The sequence below is a fragment of the Ipomoea nil genome, unplaced genomic scaffold, assembly GCF_001879475.1.
Source record: "Ipomoea nil cultivar Tokyo-kokei standard unplaced genomic scaffold, Asagao_1.1 scaffold1576, whole genome shotgun sequence".
NCBI classification, from domain to species: domain Eukaryota; kingdom Viridiplantae; phylum Streptophyta; class Magnoliopsida; order Solanales; family Convolvulaceae; genus Ipomoea; species Ipomoea nil.
In genome coordinates, this window is record NW_017618004.1 from 2,697,906 (window position 1) to 2,725,226 (window position 27,321).

General features: G+C 33.9%; 4 protein-coding genes across 5 annotated transcripts; 3 read left to right on the forward strand and 1 right to left on the reverse strand.

Annotated features, from left to right (window-relative positions):
- The first annotated feature begins 2,227 nt into the window (after positions 1-2,227).
- Positions 2,228-10,772, forward strand: LOC109190436. Its single transcript, XM_019340920.1, has 2 exons — positions 2,228-2,465; positions 10,275-10,772. The coding sequence occupies exons 1-2, from the start codon at positions 2,397-2,399 to the stop codon at positions 10,506-10,508; spliced, it is 303 nt and encodes a 100-aa protein (XP_019196465.1). The 5' UTR covers positions 2,228-2,396; the 3' UTR covers positions 10,509-10,772.
- Positions 10,773-18,376: 7,604 nt separating this feature from the next.
- LOC109190480 (1-acyl-sn-glycerol-3-phosphate acyltransferase-like) lies at positions 18,377-21,183 on the forward strand. 2 transcript variants are annotated; one of them, XM_019340966.1, is made up of 6 exons: positions 18,377-18,571; positions 18,785-19,128; positions 19,928-20,077; positions 20,171-20,269; positions 20,332-20,424; positions 20,781-21,183. In XM_019340966.1, exons 2-6 carry the CDS (start codon positions 18,802-18,804, stop codon positions 21,018-21,020), a joined length of 909 nt encoding a protein of 302 aa, XP_019196511.1. In that variant the 5' UTR covers positions 18,377-18,571; positions 18,785-18,801; the 3' UTR covers positions 21,021-21,183. The 2 variants fall into 2 exon arrangements, with proteins under 2 accessions (XP_019196511.1, XP_019196510.1); XM_019340965.1 differs by having other exon boundaries at positions 18,377-19,128.
- Positions 21,184-22,023: 840 nt separating this feature from the next.
- On the forward strand, positions 22,024-24,560 carry LOC109190481 (vacuolar protein sorting-associated protein 22 homolog 1). The gene is made up of 7 exons (XM_019340967.1): positions 22,024-22,199; positions 22,297-22,407; positions 22,869-23,004; positions 23,124-23,278; positions 23,946-24,053; positions 24,139-24,228; positions 24,331-24,560. The coding sequence occupies exons 1-7, from the start codon at positions 22,149-22,151 to the stop codon at positions 24,433-24,435; spliced, it is 756 nt and encodes a 251-aa protein (XP_019196512.1). The 5' UTR covers positions 22,024-22,148; the 3' UTR covers positions 24,436-24,560.
- LOC109190479 (fatty acid desaturase 4, chloroplastic) lies at positions 24,512-25,681 on the reverse strand. The gene has a single exon (XM_019340963.1). It carries the CDS (start codon positions 25,576-25,578, stop codon positions 24,628-24,630), a length of 951 nt encoding a protein of 316 aa, XP_019196508.1. The 5' UTR covers positions 25,579-25,681; the 3' UTR covers positions 24,512-24,627.
- Between the last annotated feature and the right edge of the window lie 1,640 nt (positions 25,682-27,321).

Below are 27,321 nucleotides of genomic sequence, written 5' to 3' on the forward strand. Positions count from 1 at the left end.
AAAAATTATATTGTATCCGTAAACATCATAAACTAACTAAATTGAACCCATGAAATGGAACAAAGAAAATAATATTTTAAAATATTTAGATAAAATGAGTATATGATAAGCGTGGGACCAATATAAGTTTGACTAATTAATACAAAATGTTCTTTGAGCAGGTCATTAAAGTATAATGGAGAAGATAAAGAATTGAAGTTGTCACGGTTTATGATGTTTCATACGATGATTTGAGGATTTTGAGCAGGTCATTGAAGCGTCGTGGGAAATTATCTATAACTGTTGATTTATTCATTTTTTTTTTTTTAATTTCGCTGTTCAAAACAAACAATAAATAAAGTAAAGTTGTAGCTCGCAGGGTTTTAACTCACTAGTTCAATAGGCAGTATTTAAAAGAAGAGACCAAGATTCGAATTTCAACAGAGATAATAACGTAGAAATTATGGTTAAAGTGGACAGACTGTCATTTAACCCTGTCTGCTGAGACATTGAGTCACCGTAATTTTTTTTTTTTTTTGACAAAGAGTCACCGTAATTTACATATAGAATAGTTATGTTTTTTTTTGGTGATTTTTGATAATAAATTTTTATAAGTATGATTAGGAAACAGAATATGAGAGGGGAGAGAAAAAAGATAAAATATATAAAACAAAGCTAATAATAATAATAATAATAATAATAATAATAATAATAACCAAGATTATGTGGTCTAATGGTACTCAAGTTGGACTTTCATTTAGAAGATTGTAAGTTTAAGCCTCAGTAGAGGCGTTATTAGTTCTTTGTGTTTCAGTGGGTTGAGAAAGTATATCCTCTCTCTCCTCCATGTTGACTGCAAGACTCTCAAAACCCATGAAAAATGTACCATGCTCTAATGATTTGATTGTAATCTAATGGTTGATGATGATCACAATTATGAGAAGTAATCGTGTAAAGTAAATCCCACACGTGATGCCTGCTACCAATTACCAAATGAGTGAATGACCAGATTAAAAAGATTCGAGCACCTCTGTTGCGTTCACACTTGCTAAGATTCCGCTCACCAGCCTTTTCACACTGCCGGCTCGCATCAAATCCCTCGGCTTAATCGGCTCCGTTTCTTGATTTTTTTTCCCTGAGGCGTGTTTAAAAACCAGACAAATGACTTTTTTATTTTTTTTTCTCCATTATTTTTTATTCTATTCTTCAAAAGTATATGATTAAAAGGGTAATGACTTTCACAATTGTTAAATGGTTTTTGATTCCAATAAGAGTGCAAAAGTTTCCAACCAAACACACCCTGAATATTAATTTAACTTAATGAAAATCTTAATTTCTACCATTACACACAACGTATGTATTCTTATTTAAAAACGAGTTCTACTACATATACTCCCAAACTCTACTCCCCGACGTGGCAGATAATAATAAGTTATTTGGAATAAGAATTAAATTGGCTACTGAACGTAACCTAAAAATGCAATTAGGTCACTGAATTAAAAAAAAATACAATTAGACTACTGAACACTCAAAAAATGTACAATTTCACCTGATAGCAGGTTATCATCATTTTTTGCAGGTTACCTGCTTACGTGGCAGCTGAGTTGGCATGTAAGCAGATAACTCAGCTGCCACATAAGCAGGTGACTTGATAAAATTGATGGTAACCTGCTATCAGGTGAAATTGAACGTTTTTGGACTGTTCAGTGGCCTAATTGTTTTTGGTTTTTTTTTTTTTTTCGTTCAGTGGCCAATTTGAATCTTATTTCTAAGTTATTTTATCATGTGGGACTCAAGAAAAATATTTACATCAAAAATTTGAGTATGAGTAAAATTTGAGAGTAGAACTTGAGAGGCCGATAATAATTTCCTTTAAAAATTAAATTGCAAACAAATTAAAAAATCATTCAAACAAAACGGAGGAAAAAAAAAACAAGCTGAGCTGCCGGCTCCTTTTAAGACAAGTAAAGCTAGCGGTAGTAGCGTCACAGATACGGGACCCACTATGGATGAGGTCAAACCCTCCATAACCTGCCAGGTAGGACAGCCATTGCCGTCCATCGTGGCATTTCCTTATTATTATTATGGCTTTTTATTATTTTATTTACACGTGACTTGTATTAATTGGCTAAAAAAATTATATTCTTTATTTCTTTTTTATTATTGTCTTCATTAAAAATGAGAAGAAGAGACGAAAGTGGTATGAGATAATTAATCCAAATATTTTATTCCCATATTTTGCTAAGAGTATGACCCATTACCCACTTTCCACTCCGCCAGCGCCACCCACCATTTCCGGTTTGGTTGGCGAGCAGTACCGAACCTCCTTCCCTATATATTAAACAATTCTTTATCCTTACAAAGAGCATTCATTGCTTTCCTATTTCAAATTCATTTAATTTTCGCTGAACGTACAAATGGGAAACTGCGTGAGAAAGGAATCGTCGACGGAATGGGGCGGCGAAGACTGGGGTTCGCTGTCGCCGTGCGGCGACGATGCGCCGCATTTCGGAGAAGATAAGGAGGCGTTTGGGAAGCACGGGAAGGAAATAAAAGTGAAAATCAGTAAGAAGCAGTTGGCGGAGGTGGTGGGGAAGGCGGATCTCCGGGGGTTTTCTATCGATCAGCTTCTCGCGGAGTTGAAGAGCGGCGCCGATCGCTACGAGACGCATCTTCACCGCTCGTGGCGGCCGGCGTTGCACAGTATACCTGAAGTTAACTGAATTCCGGCCATTATTCTTTTTTATATATATATATCTTTCTCGATCTGATCTGCACCAACCATATTGTAAAAACTTCCATGTGTAAATAGTTTTTTTTTCTTCTTCTTCTTTTTTAAATTCTCTTTTCCTTATTGGAGTAGAAATAGTATGAGCTTTCCGGCTTGAAGATAAGGGATTTTCTTTAAGTGTTTGGAAGAAATTAAATTGTATCAAATATATTCTTTTGTGTAGTATCAATTTTGTAGCCACCCTTTACAAGATTAATAAGTTATAACAGTTATTTCTTTTCTACTCTATCAATATAATATAGTTCATACTAAGAATATATTTTCGAAAATATTGGTGATGAGCGAAGAAAACCGATCCAAAGGAAGATGGAGAGCCAACCCGGCAAGGTCAGCCCAAGGTAGACAAAGCCAATCACAAGGTTGGTCATGACTTAGGCTCAACCATTATGCTCAGCTACGGCCATGAAGAGGGTCGACCATCGAGGTCATCCTCCATGGTCGGCTTTCGGGGTTGGCCTCCGTGATCGGCTTTTCGGGCCGGCCTTTGTGGTCGGCCACAAGGTCTGTTTTGAGGTGGCCTCTAAGGACAGTTGGGCAAATACTTATTATCGTTGGTTATATTATTTTTGTAGGGTTGGTTAGGCTTATAACTTTAAATAAGCACAATTTATCCTCATTTGGGACATCTTCATCTTCATCATTGTCTTATTATCATTAATTCAAATCTTGTAATAACATTACATAGCTCATTAATACAAATCTTGTCTCCGCGACGATTGACTCATTGTCTTTTTTCACTATCACCTTTGTCTTTATTTTTTATTATTATACATTGAGTTATTTGAGTTGGACCACTCGGATCAATATAATCCATCAATTGGTAATATTTTCATTGTAAAACTCATCACCACTTAGGTATGAAAATAATTATTTCTGCTTTTAGTTGGTTCGTGTATATATATATATATATATATATATATATATATATATATATATATATATATATATATATATATATCACATTTAGTTTTTATACCAAATCTCTTACCACAAGTATGACTAGAGTACGTGCTTCACATTTTTGGTTAGAATCTCATCATCTTGAACGCTTTGGTGCTTTTAGAGTAAAAATACATTGTTTTGAATTAGAAATAAGATACATTCTAAAAAATTTTCTACTTAATATTTTGTTGAAATGACTAAATATGGTAAAAATTTAAAAAATTCGCACTAAATATGAAAAAAACAAAAAAAAAAAAAAAAAAAAAAAACTTGGGGTGATCGAAATAGTGGTGGGCCCCAAGTGAAAATGAAATGACATGATAATATGACGTGCAAAAATTACGGTATAAAATATATTTTCAATAAAAATTTAAGATATGTTTTTAGAGTAAAAATAATATTTTTCTCATTATAAAACTCACGGGTCTACGTGATTTAGATGAGGGTCAGAATTGAGGATTGGAATTGGCATGCAGGTAGGTCATCTCCGAGTAAAGTATCAGTCCAATTATCGTATATATAATTATAAGTATTAGGCTCGTGGAAAAACATGACTTTATAAAAGATACCTTTTATACTATTTTTTGAAACTATTTCCAAAAGCTCATTATAACAAATTCTTTATATTCAGTTAAAATAATAAATTAGGACAACTCCAATCAAGCTGGTCAGATCTTCACTTAGTAACCCGTACGGACTTAACTCAATTGTTCGATCAGTAGGTAGTATTTGGGAGAAGAGATCAAAGTTCGAACTTTAACGGTCACAGTATGGAGACTTTGTCAAAGTGGATGGACAGATCCCTTATGTGCACCGGCATTTGGCCTTGCTTGCTGAGTCATTAAGTCACCGCGATTTACATCCTCCCAAATACTTTGTCGGCCAAGATATAAGGGCCGCATGTCCTTTTCAACAAAGAGATTTATTTATTTATTTTAATTCTAATTTTATTCACCACCTAACAAAGAGATTTTTTTACTTAATTAAACTCCTTAAAATTATCAAGTATTTTATTCCAATTTTAATATTTGAACCAAATGCCCTTTTAAGTGCAAGTTTAGTTATTAATTTGCATGTTGTTGCAAATATGTTCTTTAATTAGTGGAAAAAATATAATTACTTGGAAAATTTACACTTATAGTTGCTAAGATATACCTAAATGACAAAAATAGCCACTTCGATAATTAATTAAAGAACACATTTACTTCATGTTTGATTTAAAAATTGATCTGTAGTGGAACAGAAATACTGTTTTTTAAGGAATGGAATAAATAAGATATAGAATTGGAATTATATTTTAGGGAAAATGGCACTTTTTCCCCCTGAATTATATACTTATAGTCATTTTTCCCCCTCAATTATTTAGGTAAGCACATTAGCCCCCTCAATTATTCTAAAAGTGGTAGTTTTTCCCCTTGATATATTAAATTGACATTTCTACCCTTAAAGTAAACATTTTATTTATTTTACTTCTCCAACAAATTATCGCGTATACGTAGGGATGACCATGGTTCAGATCAAACTGAACCGGACACTATAGCAATTGAATTAAAAGTTTCCGATTATGATTCAGATCTAGAACCTAATATTTGAATTTCAATTTATTAAAATTATGAATAAAAAAATTGGATCTTGAACCGTGAATCGGCGATTCTGGATCCGGTTCGCGATTTTGAACCGTCTTTATTTTAAAATTTTATTTTTTATTTTAAATAGTCTAAATTCAACAATAAATGTATTTTATTTTTTCAGTTCGGAACATGAATCGTCTGTTCCGGTTCACGATTTTAATAAACTCTAAATATCGAGTTTCGATTCTAAATTGTAATTGGAATATTTCGGTTTGGTTGCTATAGTGTTTGTTTGGTTTGAACCAAATTATTGTCATAATTTGTTGGAGAAGGAAAATAAATGAAATATTTATTTTAAATATTTATTTTAAGGGTAAATATGTCCATTTAACATTTTAGGGGGAAAAACAACCACTTGAATAATTCAGAGGGAAAAAGTGCTATAAGTATATAACTTAGGGGGAAGAAGTGCCATTTTCCCTATATTTTATTGTTTGATTTGGCATAATTTAAGTACTTGAATATAACAAAGCATGAATATAATAAACAACAATTAACGCAAGAGTAATGCTATTCATTCATCCAAAAAAAATTTCCCTCATAATTTTCTCATCATCCTATCATAAAATTATTTAATTTGATTGGATATTTTGACCTATAAGCAAGTTAAACATATCATGCAATTTACTTCTTCCATCCATTTCTAGGCTAAAAGTAATAAGGGTCCCTTAAATTTAGTACGCGTTCAAATTTATGAAATATAATTATCCTTCTGATGGATATATTACAAGTGGAGCCGAACTGACCCGAAATAACGAAGCACGGAAGATCCAAGTAGACCCGAGGCCCCAGGGTTGAGCCCCGCACTCAACTCGGGCCGCCTCGGCATGAGGCCCCGGCACAGGGTCTCAGCCGCATTGCCTGGTCTCTGGACCAGGCGCGGTCAAAGCGGGATGGCAACCACTCCCCCGGTTTAGGCGGGCGGTTAGGGGGGTTCATAGCATGCATGTATAAATGGCCCCTCCTTTGTCCGATTAAGACATGTTCTACCTTTTGTCATAAACTACTACTTGTAGTAGCTTGATTACTACAATCTGAATACAATATAATATACGGTCTCCGTGACCTTTACGGCATCGTTTTATCTATTTTCTATACACGTTCTTTATCGAATTTAGTAACACGAGTTCGCCCGAGTAATTAAATCCATCACCTTCATAACTGCTCCATCCTATTAATGCCTATTAAGAGCTATATATTTATTTATTTTGGGTGACTATTTCTAAGTGGATTATATATATTTTGATGTGGTCATGCCCAAGACAAAATCATGAATTGAACTAATAATAAATACGTAAATGAAAGGATAAAGATAAGGTTTTCGGACGTACATGGTAAAGTAGTTAGTTAATGCTTCCTTGCGAAAAATTATCATTAGGTAACCCACGTCAGCTTTAAATCCAACGTGTCACGTATGTTTTTGGACTTAGTACGTTCGATATTATTAAGGTGTCTCGGTAGTAAGAATTTGACTGGAAAATGTATTATTTCCCACTCCTGACTAGTAGAATTTAACATATAAGCATGCATGAGTAAAAAAAAAAATAGTTGATAGCTTGTTAATTATTTTATATATTATTATCCTATGTTAGTACAAGTATATTATTAGAAGATTAAATTATATAAAAAATAATAATTTTAAAGCAACTTTTAAAAAATGTAAATTATTATTTGTCACATCTATATATTTTACACCATACCACATTAATAAAAAGATGTAAGTTTGTCCCGAAAAGAATAATTGAGTGGGTGAAACATAATTCTCGTATGAAAAGGTCATGGATTCAATTCTTGCTAACATCTTATTGGTCGAACTCGTTACACAGAGTTTTTCTGGTCATTACGATTTACCTCTCTCCTATGTTATTATATAGGAGCAGGAAGGGGTTGCACACCCGGCCTAAACCCCTCGAGTAGTGGTATCAGTTTCCCTATTTTCAGTCAAATAAAAAACAGATGCAGATTCGACGTACTTTCAAAAGAAGAAGATACGATGAAGCACACTTTTATTTACGTACGTACTGCATGTAGTGATTAAAAGTCAAAAGGGAAAATTACAACGTTGTTAATTGGTTCAGCTGAATAAAATTTGACCACATCCAATAAGCTGTCAAAGAAGAATTCAAAATTGTTGAAGGCACCAAACTGCCAATCATTTTATTTTTGAGTTAAGACTATAATAAATGAAATGGATTTGTTTTGATCTCATCTTCACCAACTTCTTTGGTAGTAATGACTGCACCCTAGCTAGTGTGCCGTCAGATAGATGTAAGCTTGATATATATATTCTTGGTTTGACTTCACTAACAAAATTGTAGTTAAGTTTGTTTAAGATAAGTCTTTTAATTTACACCTTTGATGCCCTTTCAGCATCATGCACTTGAGAAATTACAAAGGTAATAAATGGTAAAAATGATAAGATTTTTTGATTACATTTGCTCTAAGTAGTAGTGTCAAAGCGGGTTGGTGGCCGGAATGAGCAGAAAAGGCTAACCCGCCTCATCTCATCTCGACTTGCAAAAAGAATTTATATAGTTTAAATTAATTCTAAAAGTTGATCGATAATTGCATACTAAAATAAGTTAAAGAGTTTAAACAAACATTAATGCAAGTTGTTAAATCAATAATAAATAATAAGTCCAAATAAATGATATAGTTCATAACAAATTTAATCCAAAGTTTAAAAACTTCAAACACACTCAATAGTAATATATGTGAATGCATATAGGGATCATAATGGAATTGGAATTGGATGATTGGTTTGTGACTAAAATCAGAATTACCACGAATTCAGGCGGAACTATAGAGCCTTATTATTATTATTATTATTATTATTATTATTATTATTATTATTATGAATTGTTATATTAGGTAAAATAATCGATTTTTTTTTCACTTCTTTTGTTGATTGATTTATTTTTAATTATTTTTACATTCCGCTGTACCAAACAGGAAAGAAACAAAGGTCTACGACAATTGAAGGATTATTTATAATAATATGATATGATTGTAATCTAATTGTTGTAATGGTTAATGATGATCGTAATTATGAGAAGCAATCGTTTATAGTGAATCCCACACGTGACGCCTGCCTGCTACCAAGTGCCACTAATAAAGATTCGACCACCTCAACTGCGTTCACACTTGTAAAGATTCCGCTCCCCAGCCTTTTCACACTACCGGCTCGCATCAAAACCTTCGGCTTAATCGGCTCTATTTCTTTCTTTTTTCTTTTTTATTTTCCTTAATATTTTCCTTAATTTCATTTTTATATGAAAGTTTGGATATATTAGAAGAAACAACTGAATTATAAGATCAGCGCATACGGCATCGTGTCAAACTTTACCTTCTTCTTGTGACATTTTGAATTGAATTTTTTTAATCTGAAAAAGTGAGGGACCAAAAGTAATTACATTTATAAACGATGAGTCAAATTAAAATTAATTTTTTAAAAAAATTAAAAGTTCATTTTTTTATACATTCTATTATGGCTCAGAATTTTAAACATTACTCTAACTTAAACCACAATCTTTCCTACTGATTACACATACAATGTATATTCCATTAATTAAATTAAATTGCAAAAGAATTCTTAAAATATCATTAAAAAAAAGGACTAAAATATATAAAAACCAAAGCTGAGCTGCCGGCTCCTTTCAAGACAAGTAAAGCTAGCGGTGGCGTCACATAAATTGGAGATGGGAGTATGGGACCCACTTTGGATGAGGTCAAACCCACCATAATCTGCCAGGTAGGACAGCCCTTTCCGTCCATCGTGGCAATTCCTTATTATTCACTTTTTTTTTTTTTTTTTTTAATTTCACCTTTTACTCATTACGAAAAGCCAACCATATATTATGAATAAATTTACTAAAACTACAATTTTTCATCAAACTCTTTCATGATCTGACTACTGACACACTAAAATTTCTTTATTCATTAGTTATCATTAATGGGTTGATTTTATAACATATTTAAAAAATATACTTATTAATCGTTACAAATGGGCATGCCATGTAAAAAAAAAAAATTTATTCGTATAACTTGATCTATATATTATTACATAAAAAGAAAAAAAAATATAATGCATTTCTCCTATACAATCTGCATTGACATACTTTCAATTACTTATTCAAATACAAACATTGAGCATTAAATCATTTACTAAAACTACATATTACATAAAAAGTAAAATGGAAGAGAATGCAACACCACTCTTATCTTTTTTTTTTATGACTACAATCTAACATGTCTATAATATATAATATCTGCTCTATAGCTCGCACGAGTTTAGCTCAATGGTTCAGTATGCAGTATTTGGGAGGAGAACCTCGGCGGCAGCAGTGTGGAGATTATGCTTAAAGTGGATAAATCCCTTGTGCGCACAAACATTTGGTCCTGTTTGTTAAATTATTGAGTCACCATGATTTATATCGTCCCAAATACTCTATCGGACTTGCTCTACAACATGATATGTCAATATCCTTAATTAAAATGAAACTCGAATATATGACCTTCTATTTAGAATGGTAATAGAAATCAGCCCATCTTAATTACATCAAATATTTAATTTCCTTATTTTGCTTGAAGTCTAACACTCTGACCCATTACCCACTTGAGCACATGGACTATACCCCACTCCACCAGCGCCACCCACCAATTCTGGTTTGGTTGGCGTGCCCAGTGCCCTGCCTCCTTCCCCCCTATATATGAACCAACTAACCCTCTATCTCTGCAAATTAAAGAGCCTTAATTGCATGCTTTCATATTTCAAACTCGATCAACACAAATACTTTCAAATTCATTGCCGGGAATATAATTAATTAAGCTGAATGGGAAACTGCGTCAGAAAAGAATCGTCGACGGAATGGGGCGGCGAAGACTGGGGCCTGTCGTCGCCGCCGCACAAACTCTACGACGACGAGGAGCTACATTTCGGAGAAGATAATAAGGAGCGGTTTGGCAAGCCAGGCGGGAGGGAAATAAAAGTGAAAATCAGCAAGAAGCAGTTGGCAGAGCTGGTGGGGAAGGCCGATGTTGGAGGCTTGTCTATTCATCAGCTTCTCGCAGAGTTGATGATGAACGGCGGCGCAGATCTGTACCAGTCGCGTCATCATCACCGCTCATGGCGGCCGGCGTTGCAGAGTATACCGGAGTTCAGCTGAATTTCGTTAGTTCTTCAAATTAAGAGCTTCCGATCGATTCTCTGCAGCAACCATGTAAAAACTTCTTGTGTAAATAGGTTATTTTTTTAAATTAATTTTGGAGTAGAAATAGTATGAGCGAGCTTTCAGGATTGAAGCAAATTAAATGAAATTCATAATTCTGTGGCTGGAAATTTATTAGCTAAGTATTTAGAAAAAAATAATAAAATTGTATCAGTAAAAATGTAAAATATTATTTTGTGGGGGTATCGATTTGACTGAGTATTACCCACATTAACTATTTGCTTATCAACTATTGTATGTATTCTTGAAAGTAAAAGTAATATTCCAGCTGTCCCACCCAAAAGAGGTATCTACCATGCAACGAAGAGATTAGTTGTGTCTGAAAATAAAGAGATTAGTTTGTATCCGACGGTGAAAATACTGAGTATATTAAAAAAAAAATCATTATAAAACTCACCACTCTAAAAGTCAGCAATCATATAAGTCTCTAAAGTCTAAATTAAAAAAAAAATGTTAATATTTATTCACAAAGTTACAAGTACAACGTTTATTGGCCTTTTTGTTTTGAATCGATCATTATTGACAATCAGAATTAATTTACCTCGAAGTGTCGGTTATGATCACAAGGCAAAATTTATTCAGCACACACCCTCGGATAGTGACGACGGATTTTCATATTTACTCATAAAAAAGGTTAATTTTCTTTTCTAAAATTATTCTCTAATTTCAAGTAAATTTAAAAGGCAAAAAAAAAAAAAAAGAAAAAAAGTCTTAGTCCAATTTGGATAAACTCAATTTCGATTTCTCCTATATTATTACAAATATTAGACTTTTGGAAAACATTACTTTTGAAAGCTACTTTTTTTTGGATTATTTTCTAAACTATTTCAAAAAGCTCATTCAAATACATTACAACTAACTTCTTTACGTAATAGTTAAATTAACTAAATGGACGTAAGTTAGGAAAATAGAAAATGCTATCAGTACATGTTGATATAATATAATTTTATAATAATTTATATGCATTAGTAAGCTATATATGAATTAATTGACTTAGAATAAATTAATAAAATATATTCATATAAATAAGAATTCTTTTATATTATTTGATAAATTATATTTCGGTTACTAAGATATATAGAGTGAATGATAATTCAGTTCCTAATTTGCACGTTGCTGATGTGTACGTGTTGGCTGTTGTTGTTAGACTCAAATTTTGTAGTTTTTGAATTGTTATTTATCCATTGTATACACATAATCACTTGGAAAATTTATACATTTAGTCCTTCAAATATAACTAAATAATAAAAATACTCATTTTAGGATAGCCTCAACCAAGTTGGTCGAGTTGTTGATTTGGTAACCATAAAATTTTAAGTTCGACTCGTAGTGAGAGCGGTCTAATAGGCCTTCTTAGATTGATCCAGTCAGCTATGGGCAACATAGGTTAGTTTACCTCCTTATGGTCAAACCCTACGTACATCACTCGGGTAGTAGCTCTAGGTTTCTCCAGTTACTAAAAAAAAAAATACTCATTTTGACAATTAATTAATAGACACATCCGATATTTAATTTTAGACCATAATACATGAAAACATTTGTAAGTGGTGAATAAGTTGATATACTAAAAAATTATATATCATTTTATGCTAAAAATTCCAACAACATTATCTTGGCAGGAAGCATTATGAGTTGTTTTCATTCATACGACAGATGTGATTTGTTTGGTATGCAATTAACTTAATTAAACTGGTTAGCTTGGTCCTGCAAGCAATTAAAGTAATTTAGTTAACTGATGGAATTGATATAATTGAGTAATTGACTAAGTTATCAATTTGATCCATGGATCCAATTAACTTGATTACTTGAATGACCCAATCAATATGCGGTTCGACTAAGTATATGCCGGCAAATTATTATGTGGACTTGGGTCCACCTTACGTACTGAATAATCACAATTTTGTAAAATGTAAATTGTGAATATTCAGTATGTAAATTGTGTATTTTGAACTCTAGTCTACCTTATAAGGTGGACCCGAGTCCATGGTATAATTGTTGGTATAGGCAAATTATATCGTGCACCGCGGTGCATAATCGATTATGCACCGCGCATCAAAACGACGTCGTTTTATTTAATGAAAATAAATCGAATCTTCGCAAAAAATAACTCTGTTCTTCAGTTTCATTTTGTATACGCTGCAATTTCAGTTCAACACAACCACATTTTCATTTCGATATAACTACAGTTTCATTCAATATTTATACACACAAATATGTGAAAATGTTATTTAATTTTATTTTATATACACTATAGTTTTATTAAAACACAACTACATGATCATTTCAATATAATTACAGTTTCATTGTACAATATACACTCAAATATGTGAAATGTTATTCAGTTTCATTTTATATATATTGTAGTTTCATTTCACCACAACTACAGTATCATTTTGATATAACTGCAGTTTCATTTGATAATATAAAAATAATACGTGAGATAGTGTCGGTTTAGACACACTATAGTGTCACTTCGTTATAACTGCAGAAACGACGTCGTTTTGACGTGCGGTACATAATTGATTATGCACCAATGCACCGATGCACCGCGGTGCAGATTGGTATATGCCTCCATTGATTAAATATAAGGCTCAATGGATAGATGTAAGCTTGTATTATGTAGACTAATAGGTTACAAGTTTCTTCGCACCAAAAAAAAAAAAAAAAAGAAGTACTTGAGGTTCTCTCTCAGCGATAAGAAGGAGGTTCGAATCCTATATATCATAGACAATTTGTAGATGAATTCACTAATTTGGTATAAGGAGTGGGTTAGGCTTTTTTTACGCATAAGTATACAATTTGATATGAGGTTCGAATATATAATAGTTATATCGTGGATCATGAATCATGATACATGTAACAATATACACCTCTTTATACATTTTTGTAACTTAAATTTATTTTTATCTTTTGTTTTTCTTGTATAACTAAAATTAATTTATAAAATATATATTATTAACAATCTCTAATTGAAATCTTTTGAATGACATCCAGGGAAGGAACCAAAGGGGGGGGGGGGGGGCAGCTCCCCCCCTCACCCCACCCCAACTCCATATATAGTCTTTGTATGTATATATGTATATATAGTACATGTTTTAGTATTAATATAAAAAAAAAACTATAAAATATTAACAAGAGTAAATTAGATTAGGTGGTAGAGCATATATTTGACAATAGTGAGGTTAAGGATTCAAATCTTGGTGTCAACATAGTTTTACAATTCATTAATTATGTTTCATATTTTGTTATGAATATTTTTATAAAGTTTCGATGTGTTTTATTTTTCGTTCATATCCAACAATATTTACAACTATATTTTTTAAAGGAATTTATTTATTTATTTTTAAATTATCTCTTTTGTTTTAATGTTTCGCCTTTACTGGAAAAATTTTCTGAATCCGTCTGTACTGTTTCGCCCCCCCTCAACCAAATTTCTGGCTTTGTCTCTAATGACATCCATATTGGTATAATTTTTAATTTCTTTTAAAACTAAATTTATAAGATCTAAAATCATTAGTGTAATGTTTATTTACATTAAGCTTAGTTTTTATGAACATATATAAAGAAAATTATGAACTTAATATAAAGTGAATAACAATACATATATACATATAATTTAATGTTTTTTTTTTTTTTTTGAAATACAAAAGGGAGGGGGACCCCAGGCCAAAAAAAAAAAAAAAAAAAAACACACAGCCTACTCCTTCTCAAGCATGAGACGTTCTCTTGAGTCGTTATGCTGTGCATTCGTGAGCACCATGCACCATGCATGGTGCACACGGATGCAAAAACGACGTCGTTTTGACGTCGACTTAAAAAAAATAAAAATTCAGAATTGCATAACTACACATCCATAATTTCATAACTATACATCCAGAATTGCATAACTATACATTCAGAATTGCATAACTATACATCTATAATTCCATAATTACACATTCATAACTTCATTACTACACATCCAGAATTGTATAACTACACATCCATAACTTCATAACTATAAATCCAGAATTGCATAACTACACATCCATAATTTCATAACTATAAATCCAGAATTGCATAACTCTACATCCATAATTTCATAACTATACATTCAGAAATTATGCACAACATAATGTTATTGGCGGGAATCGAAACTGATTTTTTTTTTTTTTAAATTGGACGCGCGTTTTTAGTCAAAACGACATCGTTTTTGCATCCATGGTGCACACGGATGCACAACATAATTTGCTCGTTCTCTTACCACCCCCGTATATAATTTAGTGTTTATGGACATTAAAATTTATGTTTATGAATATATAAAACAAATATTATTAACATAGTACATGATGAATATTACTCCCTTCGTCCCATTTTTTTTTCTCAAAGAAAAAAAAAAAAAAAAGAAGAAACTACACTAAGAGTACAATTTTTTTTTTTTTTTTGGTACTACTGACTCTATTACAATTTAGTATCTATCCATACATACTTTCTTAACCTATTGAAGCACAAACAATGACCTCCCATTTGAGAGAGCCAGGTGCCATTGAGCTACAAGCTACACTAAAAGTACTATAAAACACAAAATTTTAAATTCAAAATTAACTAAAAACTAATAAAGAAAATAAGTAAAAGAATAAAGAGTCAGTTTGACCAATGAATGACAGATAAAATGAGACAAAATGACTATTAAACATGATGATCTAATAGTATAATGTTTATGTACATTAAGTGTTTTGTTTTATGAACATTATGAAGTTAGTCTAAACAGAATTGAAATACATATGATGTATATCTAGAGTAGTGCTTATGGACATGGACATGCATATTAAACAATTGTTATAAACATATATAGTACATAATGAATGCTATATATAAAACATGATGTGCAAGTAATATAATGTTTATAGAGTTAATTATCAAAATGGTCCATGGACTATAGCGAAATTATCAACTTGGTCCTTAATTATTTTTTTAACTAATTAAGTCCCTCAACTTTAAAAATTTTAACCAATTTGGTCCTCCGCTTGTTTGACCGTTAACTTGGGACAAAATTGGTAATTTCGCTATAGTCAAGGGACCATTTTGGTAATTAACTTTAGGAGTGGGCAATTCGGTTTAGTTTTCTCAAATCGAACCGTACCGAACCGAACTAGTTTGGTTCGGTAATATACCGAACAATCGAACAGTATTGGATTCTTGTATACCGAACGATTCGATTAAAAACCGATCCAAATTGTTTGGTAAAAAAATTGAACTAAACCAAATACCGTTTGTTCTTTTTTTTTTTTTTTTTTTAAATATAATAATAATAATAATAAATAAATAAATAAATAAAAAGTAAATTCAAGTCCCTTGCGGCTTGCTCTGCCGTTCAGCTCATATTCTCACGGGTATCTCTCGTAAATGTTTTAATTGATTTCTTTATGGTTTGTTATCAAAAGTTCTATATTATGTGTTATGGTGTTTACATAGTCTATATCCAAAGTCTAATATATAACAAAATAGCAATCCAAAGTTCAAACAGTATTCGGTTCGGTTCGGTTTTTACCGAACAATTCAGTTCGGTTCGAGTTTTTACCAAACCGTTCGGTATACAAGAATCTATATATTACCATTCGGTTGTTCGGTATATTACCGAATCTAACTAGTTTGGTACGGTTCGGTTCGAGAAAACTGAACCGAATTGCGGACCCTTAAAGTTAATTACCGAAATGGTCCCTTGACTATAGAAAATTACCAATTTGGTCCCAAGTTAACGGTTGACTAACGGTCAAACAAATGGAGGACCAAATTGGTTAAAAAATTTAAAGTTGAGGGACTTAATTGGTCAAAAAAATACTCAAAGACCAAATTGATAATTTCGCTATAGTCAAGTGACCATTTCAGTAATTAGCTCATGTTTATATACATTAACTTTTATTTTTATGAATATATAGAGGAAACATTATGAACCTAATATAGAGTTTATAGATATACATATGTCCATAAATTTAACTATTTATGGCACAAAATTGTGTTCAAAAGAGGTTTTCCAAAGAGAAATATGGTACACTAATTTCTTCTATTATAATAAGATAAAGTTGGAAGAATAATAAGATAAAGTTAATTCGTCCATGGAAATAGTGTAAAGTTATAAACCAACACTATTGGTGCAAGTTCTTTTTTAGAATTTTTTAGGAAGTATTAACATCAACGTAATTTTTAAATATAAAAATTATGTTTTATTCACTTCATCAATAGTTCTTTTTAGGATATCATATTTTACTTCTTCAATTACAAAAAATGGTGGTTCTATTACAATGTAGTATCTGTTCATCATTGAGGCTCGAACTCATAACCTTCTAAATGAAAGTCCAACCCGAGTACCATTAGACCACATAATCTTAAGGGAAAATGATACTTTTTCCCCCTGAGTTATATACTTATAGCACTTTTTCCCCTGAATTATTTAAGTGGCCCTTTTCCCCCCTAAAATATTAAATGGACATATTTATCCTTAAAATAAATATTTAAAATAAATATTTCATTTATTTTTCTTCTCCAACAAATTATTACTATAATTTGGTTCAAACCAAACAGATATTATAGCAACCAAACCAAAATATTCCAATTACAATTTAGAATCAAAACGCGATATTTAGAGTTTATTAAAATCGCAAATCGAAATGGCCGGTTCATGTTCCGAATTGAAAAAATAAAATACATTTATTGTTGAATTTAGACTATTTTAAAATAAAAAATAAAATAAAATTTAAAATAAAGACGGTTCAAAATCACGAACCGGATCAGAAACCGCCGGTTCACGGTTCATGATCCAGTTTTTTTGGTTCATAAATTTAATAAATTGAAATCTAAATATTGGATTCTAGATCTGAATCATAACCGGAAACTTTTAATTCGATTGCTATAGTGTCCGGTTCAGTTCGAACCGAACCGTGGTCATTGCTACATATACACAATAATTTGTTGGAGAAGTAAAATAAATAAAATATTTACTTTAAGGGTAGAAATGTCAATTTAATATATCAAGGGGAAAACCACCACTTTTAAAATAATTGAGGGGACTAATGTGCTTACATAAATAATTGAGGGGAAAAAAGTACTATAAATATATAACTTAGGGGGAAAAAGTGCCATTTTCCCTAATCTTAATAAATCATTCTTTATCTATTTCACCACGACACCAACAAGTATCATGTTCCACCTTTAGATACACAGCAGTTCTAAGTTATGTACATAGACCAATAGAAGCCGTCCATCATGAGTAGTTATGCTGTGCATCCGTATGCACCATGCATGGTGCATACGGATGCAAAACGACGTCGTTTTATTAAAAACGTGCGTCTTCTCTTTAAAAAAAAAATTAGGTTCGATTCACAGCAACAACATTATGTTGTTCATTCATTCTGGAATTTTAGTTCATAGATTATGGAATTTTAGTCCATTGATTATGGAATTATAGTTCATCGATTCTGGAATTGTAGTTCATCGATTCTGAAATTTTAGTTCATAGATTCTGGAATTTTAGTTCATTCATTCTAGAATTTTTAGTTCATAAATTAGATTCTGGAATTTTAGTTCATAGATTCTGGAATTATAGTTCATCGATTTTGGAATTATAGTTCATCGATTTTGGAATTTTAGTTCATATGTTGTTGCTGAGAATCAAACCTGATTTTTTTTTTAAAGGAAAACGCGCATTTTTTATAAAACGACGTCGTTTTTGCATCCGTATGCACTATGCATGGTGCATACGGTGCACAGCATAATTTGCCGTCCATCACGGCATCGCTTCTCTATTTATTTGCCTATATCCCATTCATTCTACTCTACCTTACAAGGATTTTGTGTTGCATAGACCGCCATCTTCCTTCTCCTCTTTTCACCTCACTCTCTCACTCATTTCTCTGCTACTCTCTATATACACACAAATAAATATTTCCATATTTGTCTACGCTGGAACGTTGTCCACTTGTCTATCTACTCTTTTCTTACAGTTTCCCATAGGTATGTTATAGCTTCTACCACTTCTCTTCCTCCCTGTTTGCTTCAAAGGTCAATTTCTGGACTGTTCTTCTTTTACTTGTAAAAAATTTGGTCGGAAACATCTGGATGTAGTGGAAATTGGTTGATAAGCTCCAAGGGGAAAAAAAGTTTCAATCTTTCTGGTCCTTGGTTTGTTTTGCAAAGTGGGAAACTTTACAAATTGACAACAGCTTTCAAAGTTTACCGTCTTGATCATAAGGGTATGAAGAATTCTGGGTTGGGTACATTTATGAGGAGCAGGAGATTTGGGAGCCATTTTGATGCCTGGTCAAGCTTGGATTTGGGTGCCCAATCACAAGTGGTGGTTAAGGGGGAGTTGTGGGGGAAGAAGCAAAAGACAAGAGATGTGTATGTGGAAGATGATGGGTGGTTGTGTGTGTTGATATCATGGATTAGGATTGTTGTGTGTTTTGTTTCAATGATGTTCACCACCTTAGTGTGGGCTGTTATCATGTTGGTGCTTTTGCCCTGGCCTTATCAGAGGATTAGGCAGGGCAATATCTATGGACATGTGACTGGAAGAATGTTGGTGAGCTACTTTCTTTTTTTCTTTAAATTTTTCCTTCAATTACTTATTTTATATTCCTGTCAAGAGTGCTCTGGAATTCTCATTTTGCCTATATGTTCAGTGTTAAGAGTCTCACATTGATAAAATAAGAGAGAATATATGAGTTTATAAGGCCATGTGCTAGACTAATTGGTTGGATTTAATCTTTTAGTGTGATCTTATCTGACCTATTAGGAAACCACACACGCCAGAAAAACGTTTTTTCTTGTGTTCCTTTTTTCCTTCTTTCTTGGCAATAACTTGTGTTTTAGGACTAATAGGCCAATGTGTGGTGTTAAGAGTTTGAATCTGATGTGTGGCGTTTACGTCTCCCATGTAGCTTTTGACATATGGCAAACGGAGCAGTAAACTCAAGATAATTTCGTGGTTTCCATTTTCTTGAAAGTACTAATGTAACATATGACACGTTTATAATTAGACCACGGACTCGTTAAAGGATGGCCCTACTTGTGGTGGTTGGGGAGGGCGATAGAATTTGGTTTAAATCGAGTGGCTGGAAGTCCAGTGCTACAAGATTGCCTTCTGTTTCTTGTTTGTCTCATTCTCACATGCTATTGCATTTCAGTGTGTGGACCAATTGGCTACTATAGGGAACTTTTTCCTTTGCAGATTTAGCAGTAAATGCCATGGTTAAAAAGAGAAGTTCCAAGTATAGTTCAACAGTAAAAGTGCCTAGAAAGGCACTTAGTTTTTGAGTAGTCTAGAAATGGAAAAGCGCGGGGATATTTGAACTGAAAGATTTAGTACGGTTTGATTGCAGATATGGATTTTAGGGAATCCAATAAGGATTGAAGGAGCCGAATACTCGAATGAGAAGGCTATTTATATCTGTAATCATGCGTCTCCCATCGACATTTTTCTCATAATGTGGTTGACCCCTACTGGCACTGTCGGCATTGCAAAGAAAGAGGTCAGTTTTCGTTTACAGACCTTTCCTAGAAATCCAATATGTACATTTCTAATGTATCTTGAATCTTTTGATTTTGGTTTTTTCGTTTTGTAGATTATATTTTACCCGCTGTTCGGGCAGCTGTATGTTCTGGCAAATCATTTACGCATTGATCGTTCTAATCCAGCTGCTGCAATAGAGTCTATGAAAGAGGTACTCTTCCCTTCTCGCTATTCCTAGCAGGCGCTGCTGATTGCTAATCATATAATTAACAGGCTGCTCGAGCAATTGTGGAAAACAATTTATCTTTAATCATTTTCCCCGAGGGTACAAGATCAAAGGATGGTCGACTATTGCCGTTTAAAAAGGCAAGTTTCACAAATCTTGTTTTCTACTCCTATGTTGATGTCATAGACAGTTTTTATCATAAATTGCTATACTAATGTTCTAGTTTTGTTGCCGGGTTTTTCCCGTCTATTTGTGAAGCTCTAACTCAATGCTACTAATGTATGTGAAGTAACCATTTTTGTAATGCTCGTGTTTGTGTACTTATGTAAACAACCTATGTTAAGATCAAACGTTTACCACTACTTAGCAGTCAGCACCACATTTTTAAAAGGCAGGATGCTGGACTAGACCCTTCAGGCCTCCGCTAATTCCATAATTATTCTTGATTGCGATTGGGATAGTGAATTCTTGGATGTTGTCCTCCTTTGATTTGCAGGGGTTTGTGCACATGGCGCTGCAATCGCGGCGCCCAATAGTCCCGATCATTTTCACCGGAACGCATATGGCATGGAGGAAAGGCAGTATGCACGTTAGACCGGCTCCTCTAACCGTCAAGTTTCTCCCTCCAATTCGAACCGATGACTGGATAGCTGACAAAACCGTGGACTATGTAAAATTGGTACACGATGTTTATGCCAAAAATCTCCCAGAGTGTCAAAAGCCCCTACAAAGATGAAGCAATTCCATCTAGGCCACAGATGAGGGTTTAGATATCAGTTTGTGGCTTCTGGAGTTGAATAAAGCAAAAATGTTGCTTATAATGTTTGTATCAGAAACTCATTCATAGCACATGTACTAGATGATAGAATAGATGTACATATACATATATGTGTTGCTTATACTAGGCTTGCTCACAATCTACCATCCGAGAATCAACTGATGAGTTGCACGTCCGAGAACCAACTGTTTTTTAGTTCTCTTAATTGAATGTCATGGTAGATCAATTGGATGGATATTGTGCTAATTACCTCTCTTTGGTTCTGTAATCCTTTAATAATAGAAACGTTTACCACATATATACACTACTAGAGAACTAGAGTCCTATATACACAAGTATAGAGTCCTATATCATATATAATACACAATACAGAATAGTAATAGATTCATAATACTCATGCTCAAGCTCAAGTAAGATGACTAACTACAATGAGCTTGTCACGAAAAAATACAAAAATACGGCCCAACTAACGGTTTAGTGAAGATATCAGCAATATCCTTAGTAGAGATAAAATTAACCTGGAGCTCCCCCTTCGCCACTTTATTACATACAAAATGATAGTCAATCTCCATATGTTTGGTACAGACATGAAAAACCAGATTAGCATGTTGACATTAAGTGTCCAAATCTCACTAGGAACATGGTTGTAATTATTTATTTTCGACATACTAATTTAACATATTGATGGTAAAAATAATTAATTTTAAATATTTATAAAAAGTAATATATGAGTAGGAACATAAATATCATGATGTGGCGGCCACGTAACCTAAGTTAACGGTAATATTAACACGATTTACCATTGTCCTTAATTGCATAATTTTTTAAAATATAAAGATTAAATTGAATAAAATAAATGTATAAATATTAAATTGAACAAAATACTATAGAACCAAAATCTCGTAGGTACCTTGACCGAATAAATAGAGTATGCATGATAAATCAAAGTTTTCATTAAAATGTACAATATTCCTCTTTTATCCTCCAAGTCTTCAACCATACACAGATCATCACCAAAGAACCAAAGAGCAGAAGAGAGTCGGAGATTGAACCGGAAGCCGTAAACCCAAAATCTTCGACTAGAAAATGAGGCGGAGGCCGGGAATTGGAGGACTACAGAACGCCGCCACAGCTAGGGTTCGTTGCTCTATCTCTCAAACTAAATTTGTTGTTTGGCGTTGATTTTAGTTGATAATTTACTCGGCTAATTCATTTGTATTGCTTCTGTATTAAGGATCAATACCGATTGCTCGGTGAAAATGTGGCCAAACTGAGAACGGATCTTATGAAGGAGCAGCTCGCTACTTTTCGCTCTCAGCTCGAAGACTTTGCCCGTAAACACAAGGTTTTATTTTTTTATATGTTTTTTTTTTTTTTTTCTTTCTAATTTGCAACATTGCACCGGTTATGATTTGCTCTTCAAATTCTACTACTATTATTCTTCTTTATGTGGTTGTTATACTTGACAGAAACAGGTTCTATTGATCAATTTCGTTGTAATGTTAGGTATTCATTTCATAACATTGAAATTTGACTGCAGATTTGAGTATAATAAACTGCATTTTAGGCTATTAAGAGGTCAGCAGGAGGTTACTGATTGAAATTGGAATATAATTTACTTGGACTAATAATGTTTGAATTTTTCATAGACTTGTAATTTTGTATTTACGTATACATGTTTTTATAATTTACTTTGTGAATTCATGGAATAAATCTTCATTTATTTTCCATTAATTTTTGCTGCTTTCTAATTTAGTATGTGTAATTAATTAACAGTTTAGCAACTTCATTTGTTTTAATTTGCAGAATGACATCCGGAAGAATCCTGCATTCAGATCACAGTTTCATGAGATGTGTGCCAAAATAGGAGTAGACCCTCTTGCCTCAAACAAGGGTTTTTGGGTGGAGCTCCTAGGAATTGGTGACTTCTATTATGAACTTGGTTAGTTACATACCTATAGATTATCTTTGTTTATCATAAATGTGACGTCGCCCGTTTCTTGTTTTCAATGTTGTTTGAGATATGAACTGTAACATTGCCCTACCTACCTGTCTAGTCAGGGGTACAAATTATTGATATTTGTTTGGCAACAAGGCCTCATAATGGAGGTTTGATCAGCTTGGAGGAGCTATGTAAAATTCTTGCTCAGAAAAGGAAGGGTGCTCGTGAAACTGTGTCCGAGGATGACTGTTTGCGTGCTATAAGCAAGCTGAAGGTATTAGCACATATTATTCTACTGAACATACTGACTTTGCTTTTGCATGCTTCTTTTATGGGGTTAACTGCATACCTTTGCTGACTGTTGGTCCTTAGGCTGCAAGACTGTTCATAAACATGGTTCATGATCAGTTTGACAGAGTATTTAGATAGTTTTCAAACTTGACCACATTTGCATATGGAAAAATGGATGTAAAGATGAAATGATATAGTAGCATCCCTTCCCCCCCCTTTTTTTTTTTCCTTCTTTTGTGCATGTTTACATTTCTGGGAATTGGGATGGCTTACTGGAACATTTTCTTTATTTCCACTCTGCTGGATTATTTCCCTAATTATAGATGAATAGATGATTAACTGACAGCCCCTTTTTGAGATAAGTAGGAGTCTAGGACTTCAGAATTATATATCTTCTTCACTATATCCCTTCTGGTTTGGCCAAACATTGGCCATTGTTTTGATAGGATATGTGCCTATACAGAAAACATTATCCATTTTCCTTTAGTAGTTCTCTAAAGTTTTCCTAGTTAGCATTTTCCGTTGGAAACTTAGAAAACATGATGATCAACGCTGAAGCGTACTTGTTCTCTGATTCCGAGAATATGAAAACGTTTTCCAATGCCATTTGCTATATTTTGCAATTTGATTACATCTAAACCATCTTCCAGGTACTGGGTAATGGTTTTGAGGTGATTTCAGTTGGAAAAAGGAAGCTTGTTCGTTCTGTCCCAACTGAATTAAACAAGGATCACAATGAAATTTTAGAGCTGGCCCAGGTTTGAAAGTTTGAATCTTCTTGTAACATTTACTTATGATCAATTATCATGCAATTCAAATTCTCAAGCATCTTCTTTCTTGTAGACTCAAGGCTTTGTTACAGTTGATGAGGTACAAAGACGCTTGAATTGGTCCTCTGGTCGAGCAACTGATACCCTTGAAACACTGCTAAAGGTTAGTTTTTGCTTCTCTCTCTTTAACACTTTGCCTAGCACTTCAGTTCCATTCCATTTAGGTCTTTATCTGATTATCACAAGCCACGATTATGATATACAGGAAGGTCTGGCTATGGTTGATGATGGGCACCGTGATGGCAGACGTCGATATTGGTTTCCTTGTGTATCATCTATTTCTTCCTATGCCGGGTCTGATTCAGCTTGAGCACTTTCTGCAATGCCGGATTATTGTGTTATGAAAGAAAGGTTCTTGTTTCTGAACTCTCGTACTGTACCATATCTATTAAAGAAATTATTTTTGAATTTGTGAAAACCATACATACATGAACATTTTTCCTGTGTCAATTATAAGCACTGTTTGTAAAAACAATACAATGATGAATCCAAAATGAAATAATCAAACTCCTTGCGAAGTAAGCAATGAAGGAGGTTCAGGTTCCTCCTCTTCTGTCCATTCAGAATCCGGTTCGCTCCAGGACCGGGGTCGAACTCCAAGCCTGAAGAACAAAACCAGTTCTAATGCCTCGAAAACCTTCAGCTCATCCAAAACCGCATTCCAAGCTCCACTCACAATGCAGTAATTGTTGTTATACGGTGGCCGGTGGTGCGCCGCGTGCTGAGACCGGGAAACCAGGATTCCGGCGTCCTGGAGCGCCACCACTAGCGGCGGGAGCTTACTCTTTGTGCCGTGTGCCCAGGCATGGAACTGCTGGCTAAACATAATGCAGCCTGAGCACACCCCAATGAAGCCATGGAAAACTGGATCATTGCTGAGAAGGTCCATTGGAAGAACAGTGAACATCACCACCTTCGCCAGGGCGCTCAGATTGTTGGCGAACTCGCGCCTGGTGATCGTCCATGGCCATTTATGGTGGCCTTGGAAGGCATCGATTTGGGTTCCGAAAACCGGAGTCTTGGCAGAGCCGTAGTTGTCAATACCCCAGTGGTAGACTCCGGAGCCGAGGTCCGCCAGCACGTACCCGATGTAGCCTGCTACAATGGGCTCGAACCAAGCGTGTGAAGTGGCCGCACCGGCAACGGACTTGGCCAGAGAAACCAGCACGGTGGTGCACCCACACGCCACCCATGCACGGTGAGACCATGTTGATTTCAAGCTGGGATCATTGAGCAACGTTTTAGCAGTACTAGCAAACTCAGCCGCATTGGTCGAGAGTCTTGACTCCAATTCCACCTCTGGCGGCTCAACCACCAGCGGCCGTGGCTTGGTAGTGGTGGTGGTGGTGGAGCAGTAGACGTGTAAAGAAACCGGGAAACGGCCGGAGTTGCAGCGACTTGGGGCACGGCGTAAGGTTCTGAAAGGCTGGCTACGTTGGGGTAAGATAGACATTGTCGATGTGTAAAACCAAGAAAATGGCAATTTATTTATTGATTTAAATAGAGAGAAGAATAATGGTGGGGAGTGTGTGGTGAGAAATGGGAAAAACAAGAGTCTGGGGCAACTGGGAAATAGCGTGGTTGAGAAGGCACTGTCGTGGGGCTATAGAGATCGCTAGAAGAAAGCGCTGAATTAGTGTCTCAAAATGGTTGCATCAAAGGTCCAATATGGCCGTCACAATACAAAATTGAGGCCACATTTCCTCCTGTCTTGTCGTGTTTCAATTGCCTGCACATCTTCTCTACTCTACGATTGTAGGATTCACTAATGTTGCCTAACTCAATGGTTTAGTAGGCACTATTTAGGAGAAGAATGATTGATTAATGGTGTTTCAAATCATAAAAGCTATATTTAGTAACACTAATGCCAATTTTTGGATTCACTAATTAGTGTTGTTGGGGCGATTCAATTCATTACTCCAATCATTTTTCAAAGAGTCATTTAGATGCATTACAATTGAAGCAATTAAAAGTGACCTAAGTATTTTAATTTTACTGTCATCGTTCTAATCTTACCACTCCTCCAAACAGGGCTTTAGTTTATCAATTATAATAATATTTCAACTTTTACTTTTTGAATTTATTAAAATATTAAAAACACCTTCACTTGTAAATGGATAAACTTAGGTAAAATGCTCAAAAAGAGTATTTTGAACATTTTACACTAAATTTGATTGATTCAAAAAGTTAAAGAACTAAATTCGGTCAGCAAATACTATAGTCGAACAACTAAAACTAGACCACTAGGACATCCTCAATAGATTGGTTTTTTGCACTAAAACTAGACCATTAGGACTTCCTCGATAGATTGTTTTTTTTTTTGCACAAGAATTAAGAAGTCATGTAGGATAGAGACGAGGGAGAGAGAAGAAAAAGAAAATAAGAAGAAAAAAAAAACAAATGAAAAATAATGACAAATAGGAAACAAAAAAGAAAGACTATTAATGCGCTGGCATCATCTGTGTGGTGTGGTCCAAAATAAAAAAAGAGATGGGACTCACATTTATGACTAAATCCCCATTCTTGTCGGAGGAACTCTCCCCCTCTCTCCTCCACCTTGCCATTCACAAACCCCTTATTGGGTTGCTCTTAGTAGTTTGAGAATCAATATTAGAATAACATTCATTATTCATTAAGGAGTATATTTCATTTTTTTTTTATCTTCAACTATTACACCAATTCTATAAGTGGCGTACTTTCTCAACCTACTGAAGTACAAAGACGAGCCTCTACACTGAGGTTCGAATCTGAGACCTCTCATTTGAGGGGTCACAACTATGCTACTTGACCATAAAACTTTTGACAACCATATCTTTGGCAGGGAATAACAGTATAGCACTAATGGAATATTCATATAATCATATTGATGATTGCATACCCCATCTCTCTTCCCTCTTCGACAAGTTGACCTTGTTTGAAATATAAAGTTATATACTTAAACTTAATTAGTTGATCAATCTAAGTTTAATTTTATTAGTATGGATAAAATTAGCCCTATTGTAAACATCAATATATAATAAGCATTTGAGTCTGCAATTAACCACCTCATTTTTCATGAAGTCACAATTTCAGTTTTATTTTTATGTGACAATTTTCACTAACAGACTGCTACACTACACATGCAATGAAAACAGGTTTGAATGATCTATATTTGTGAGTGACCAAGTTTGCCACCTTTCAAATGAAGGATTGAAAT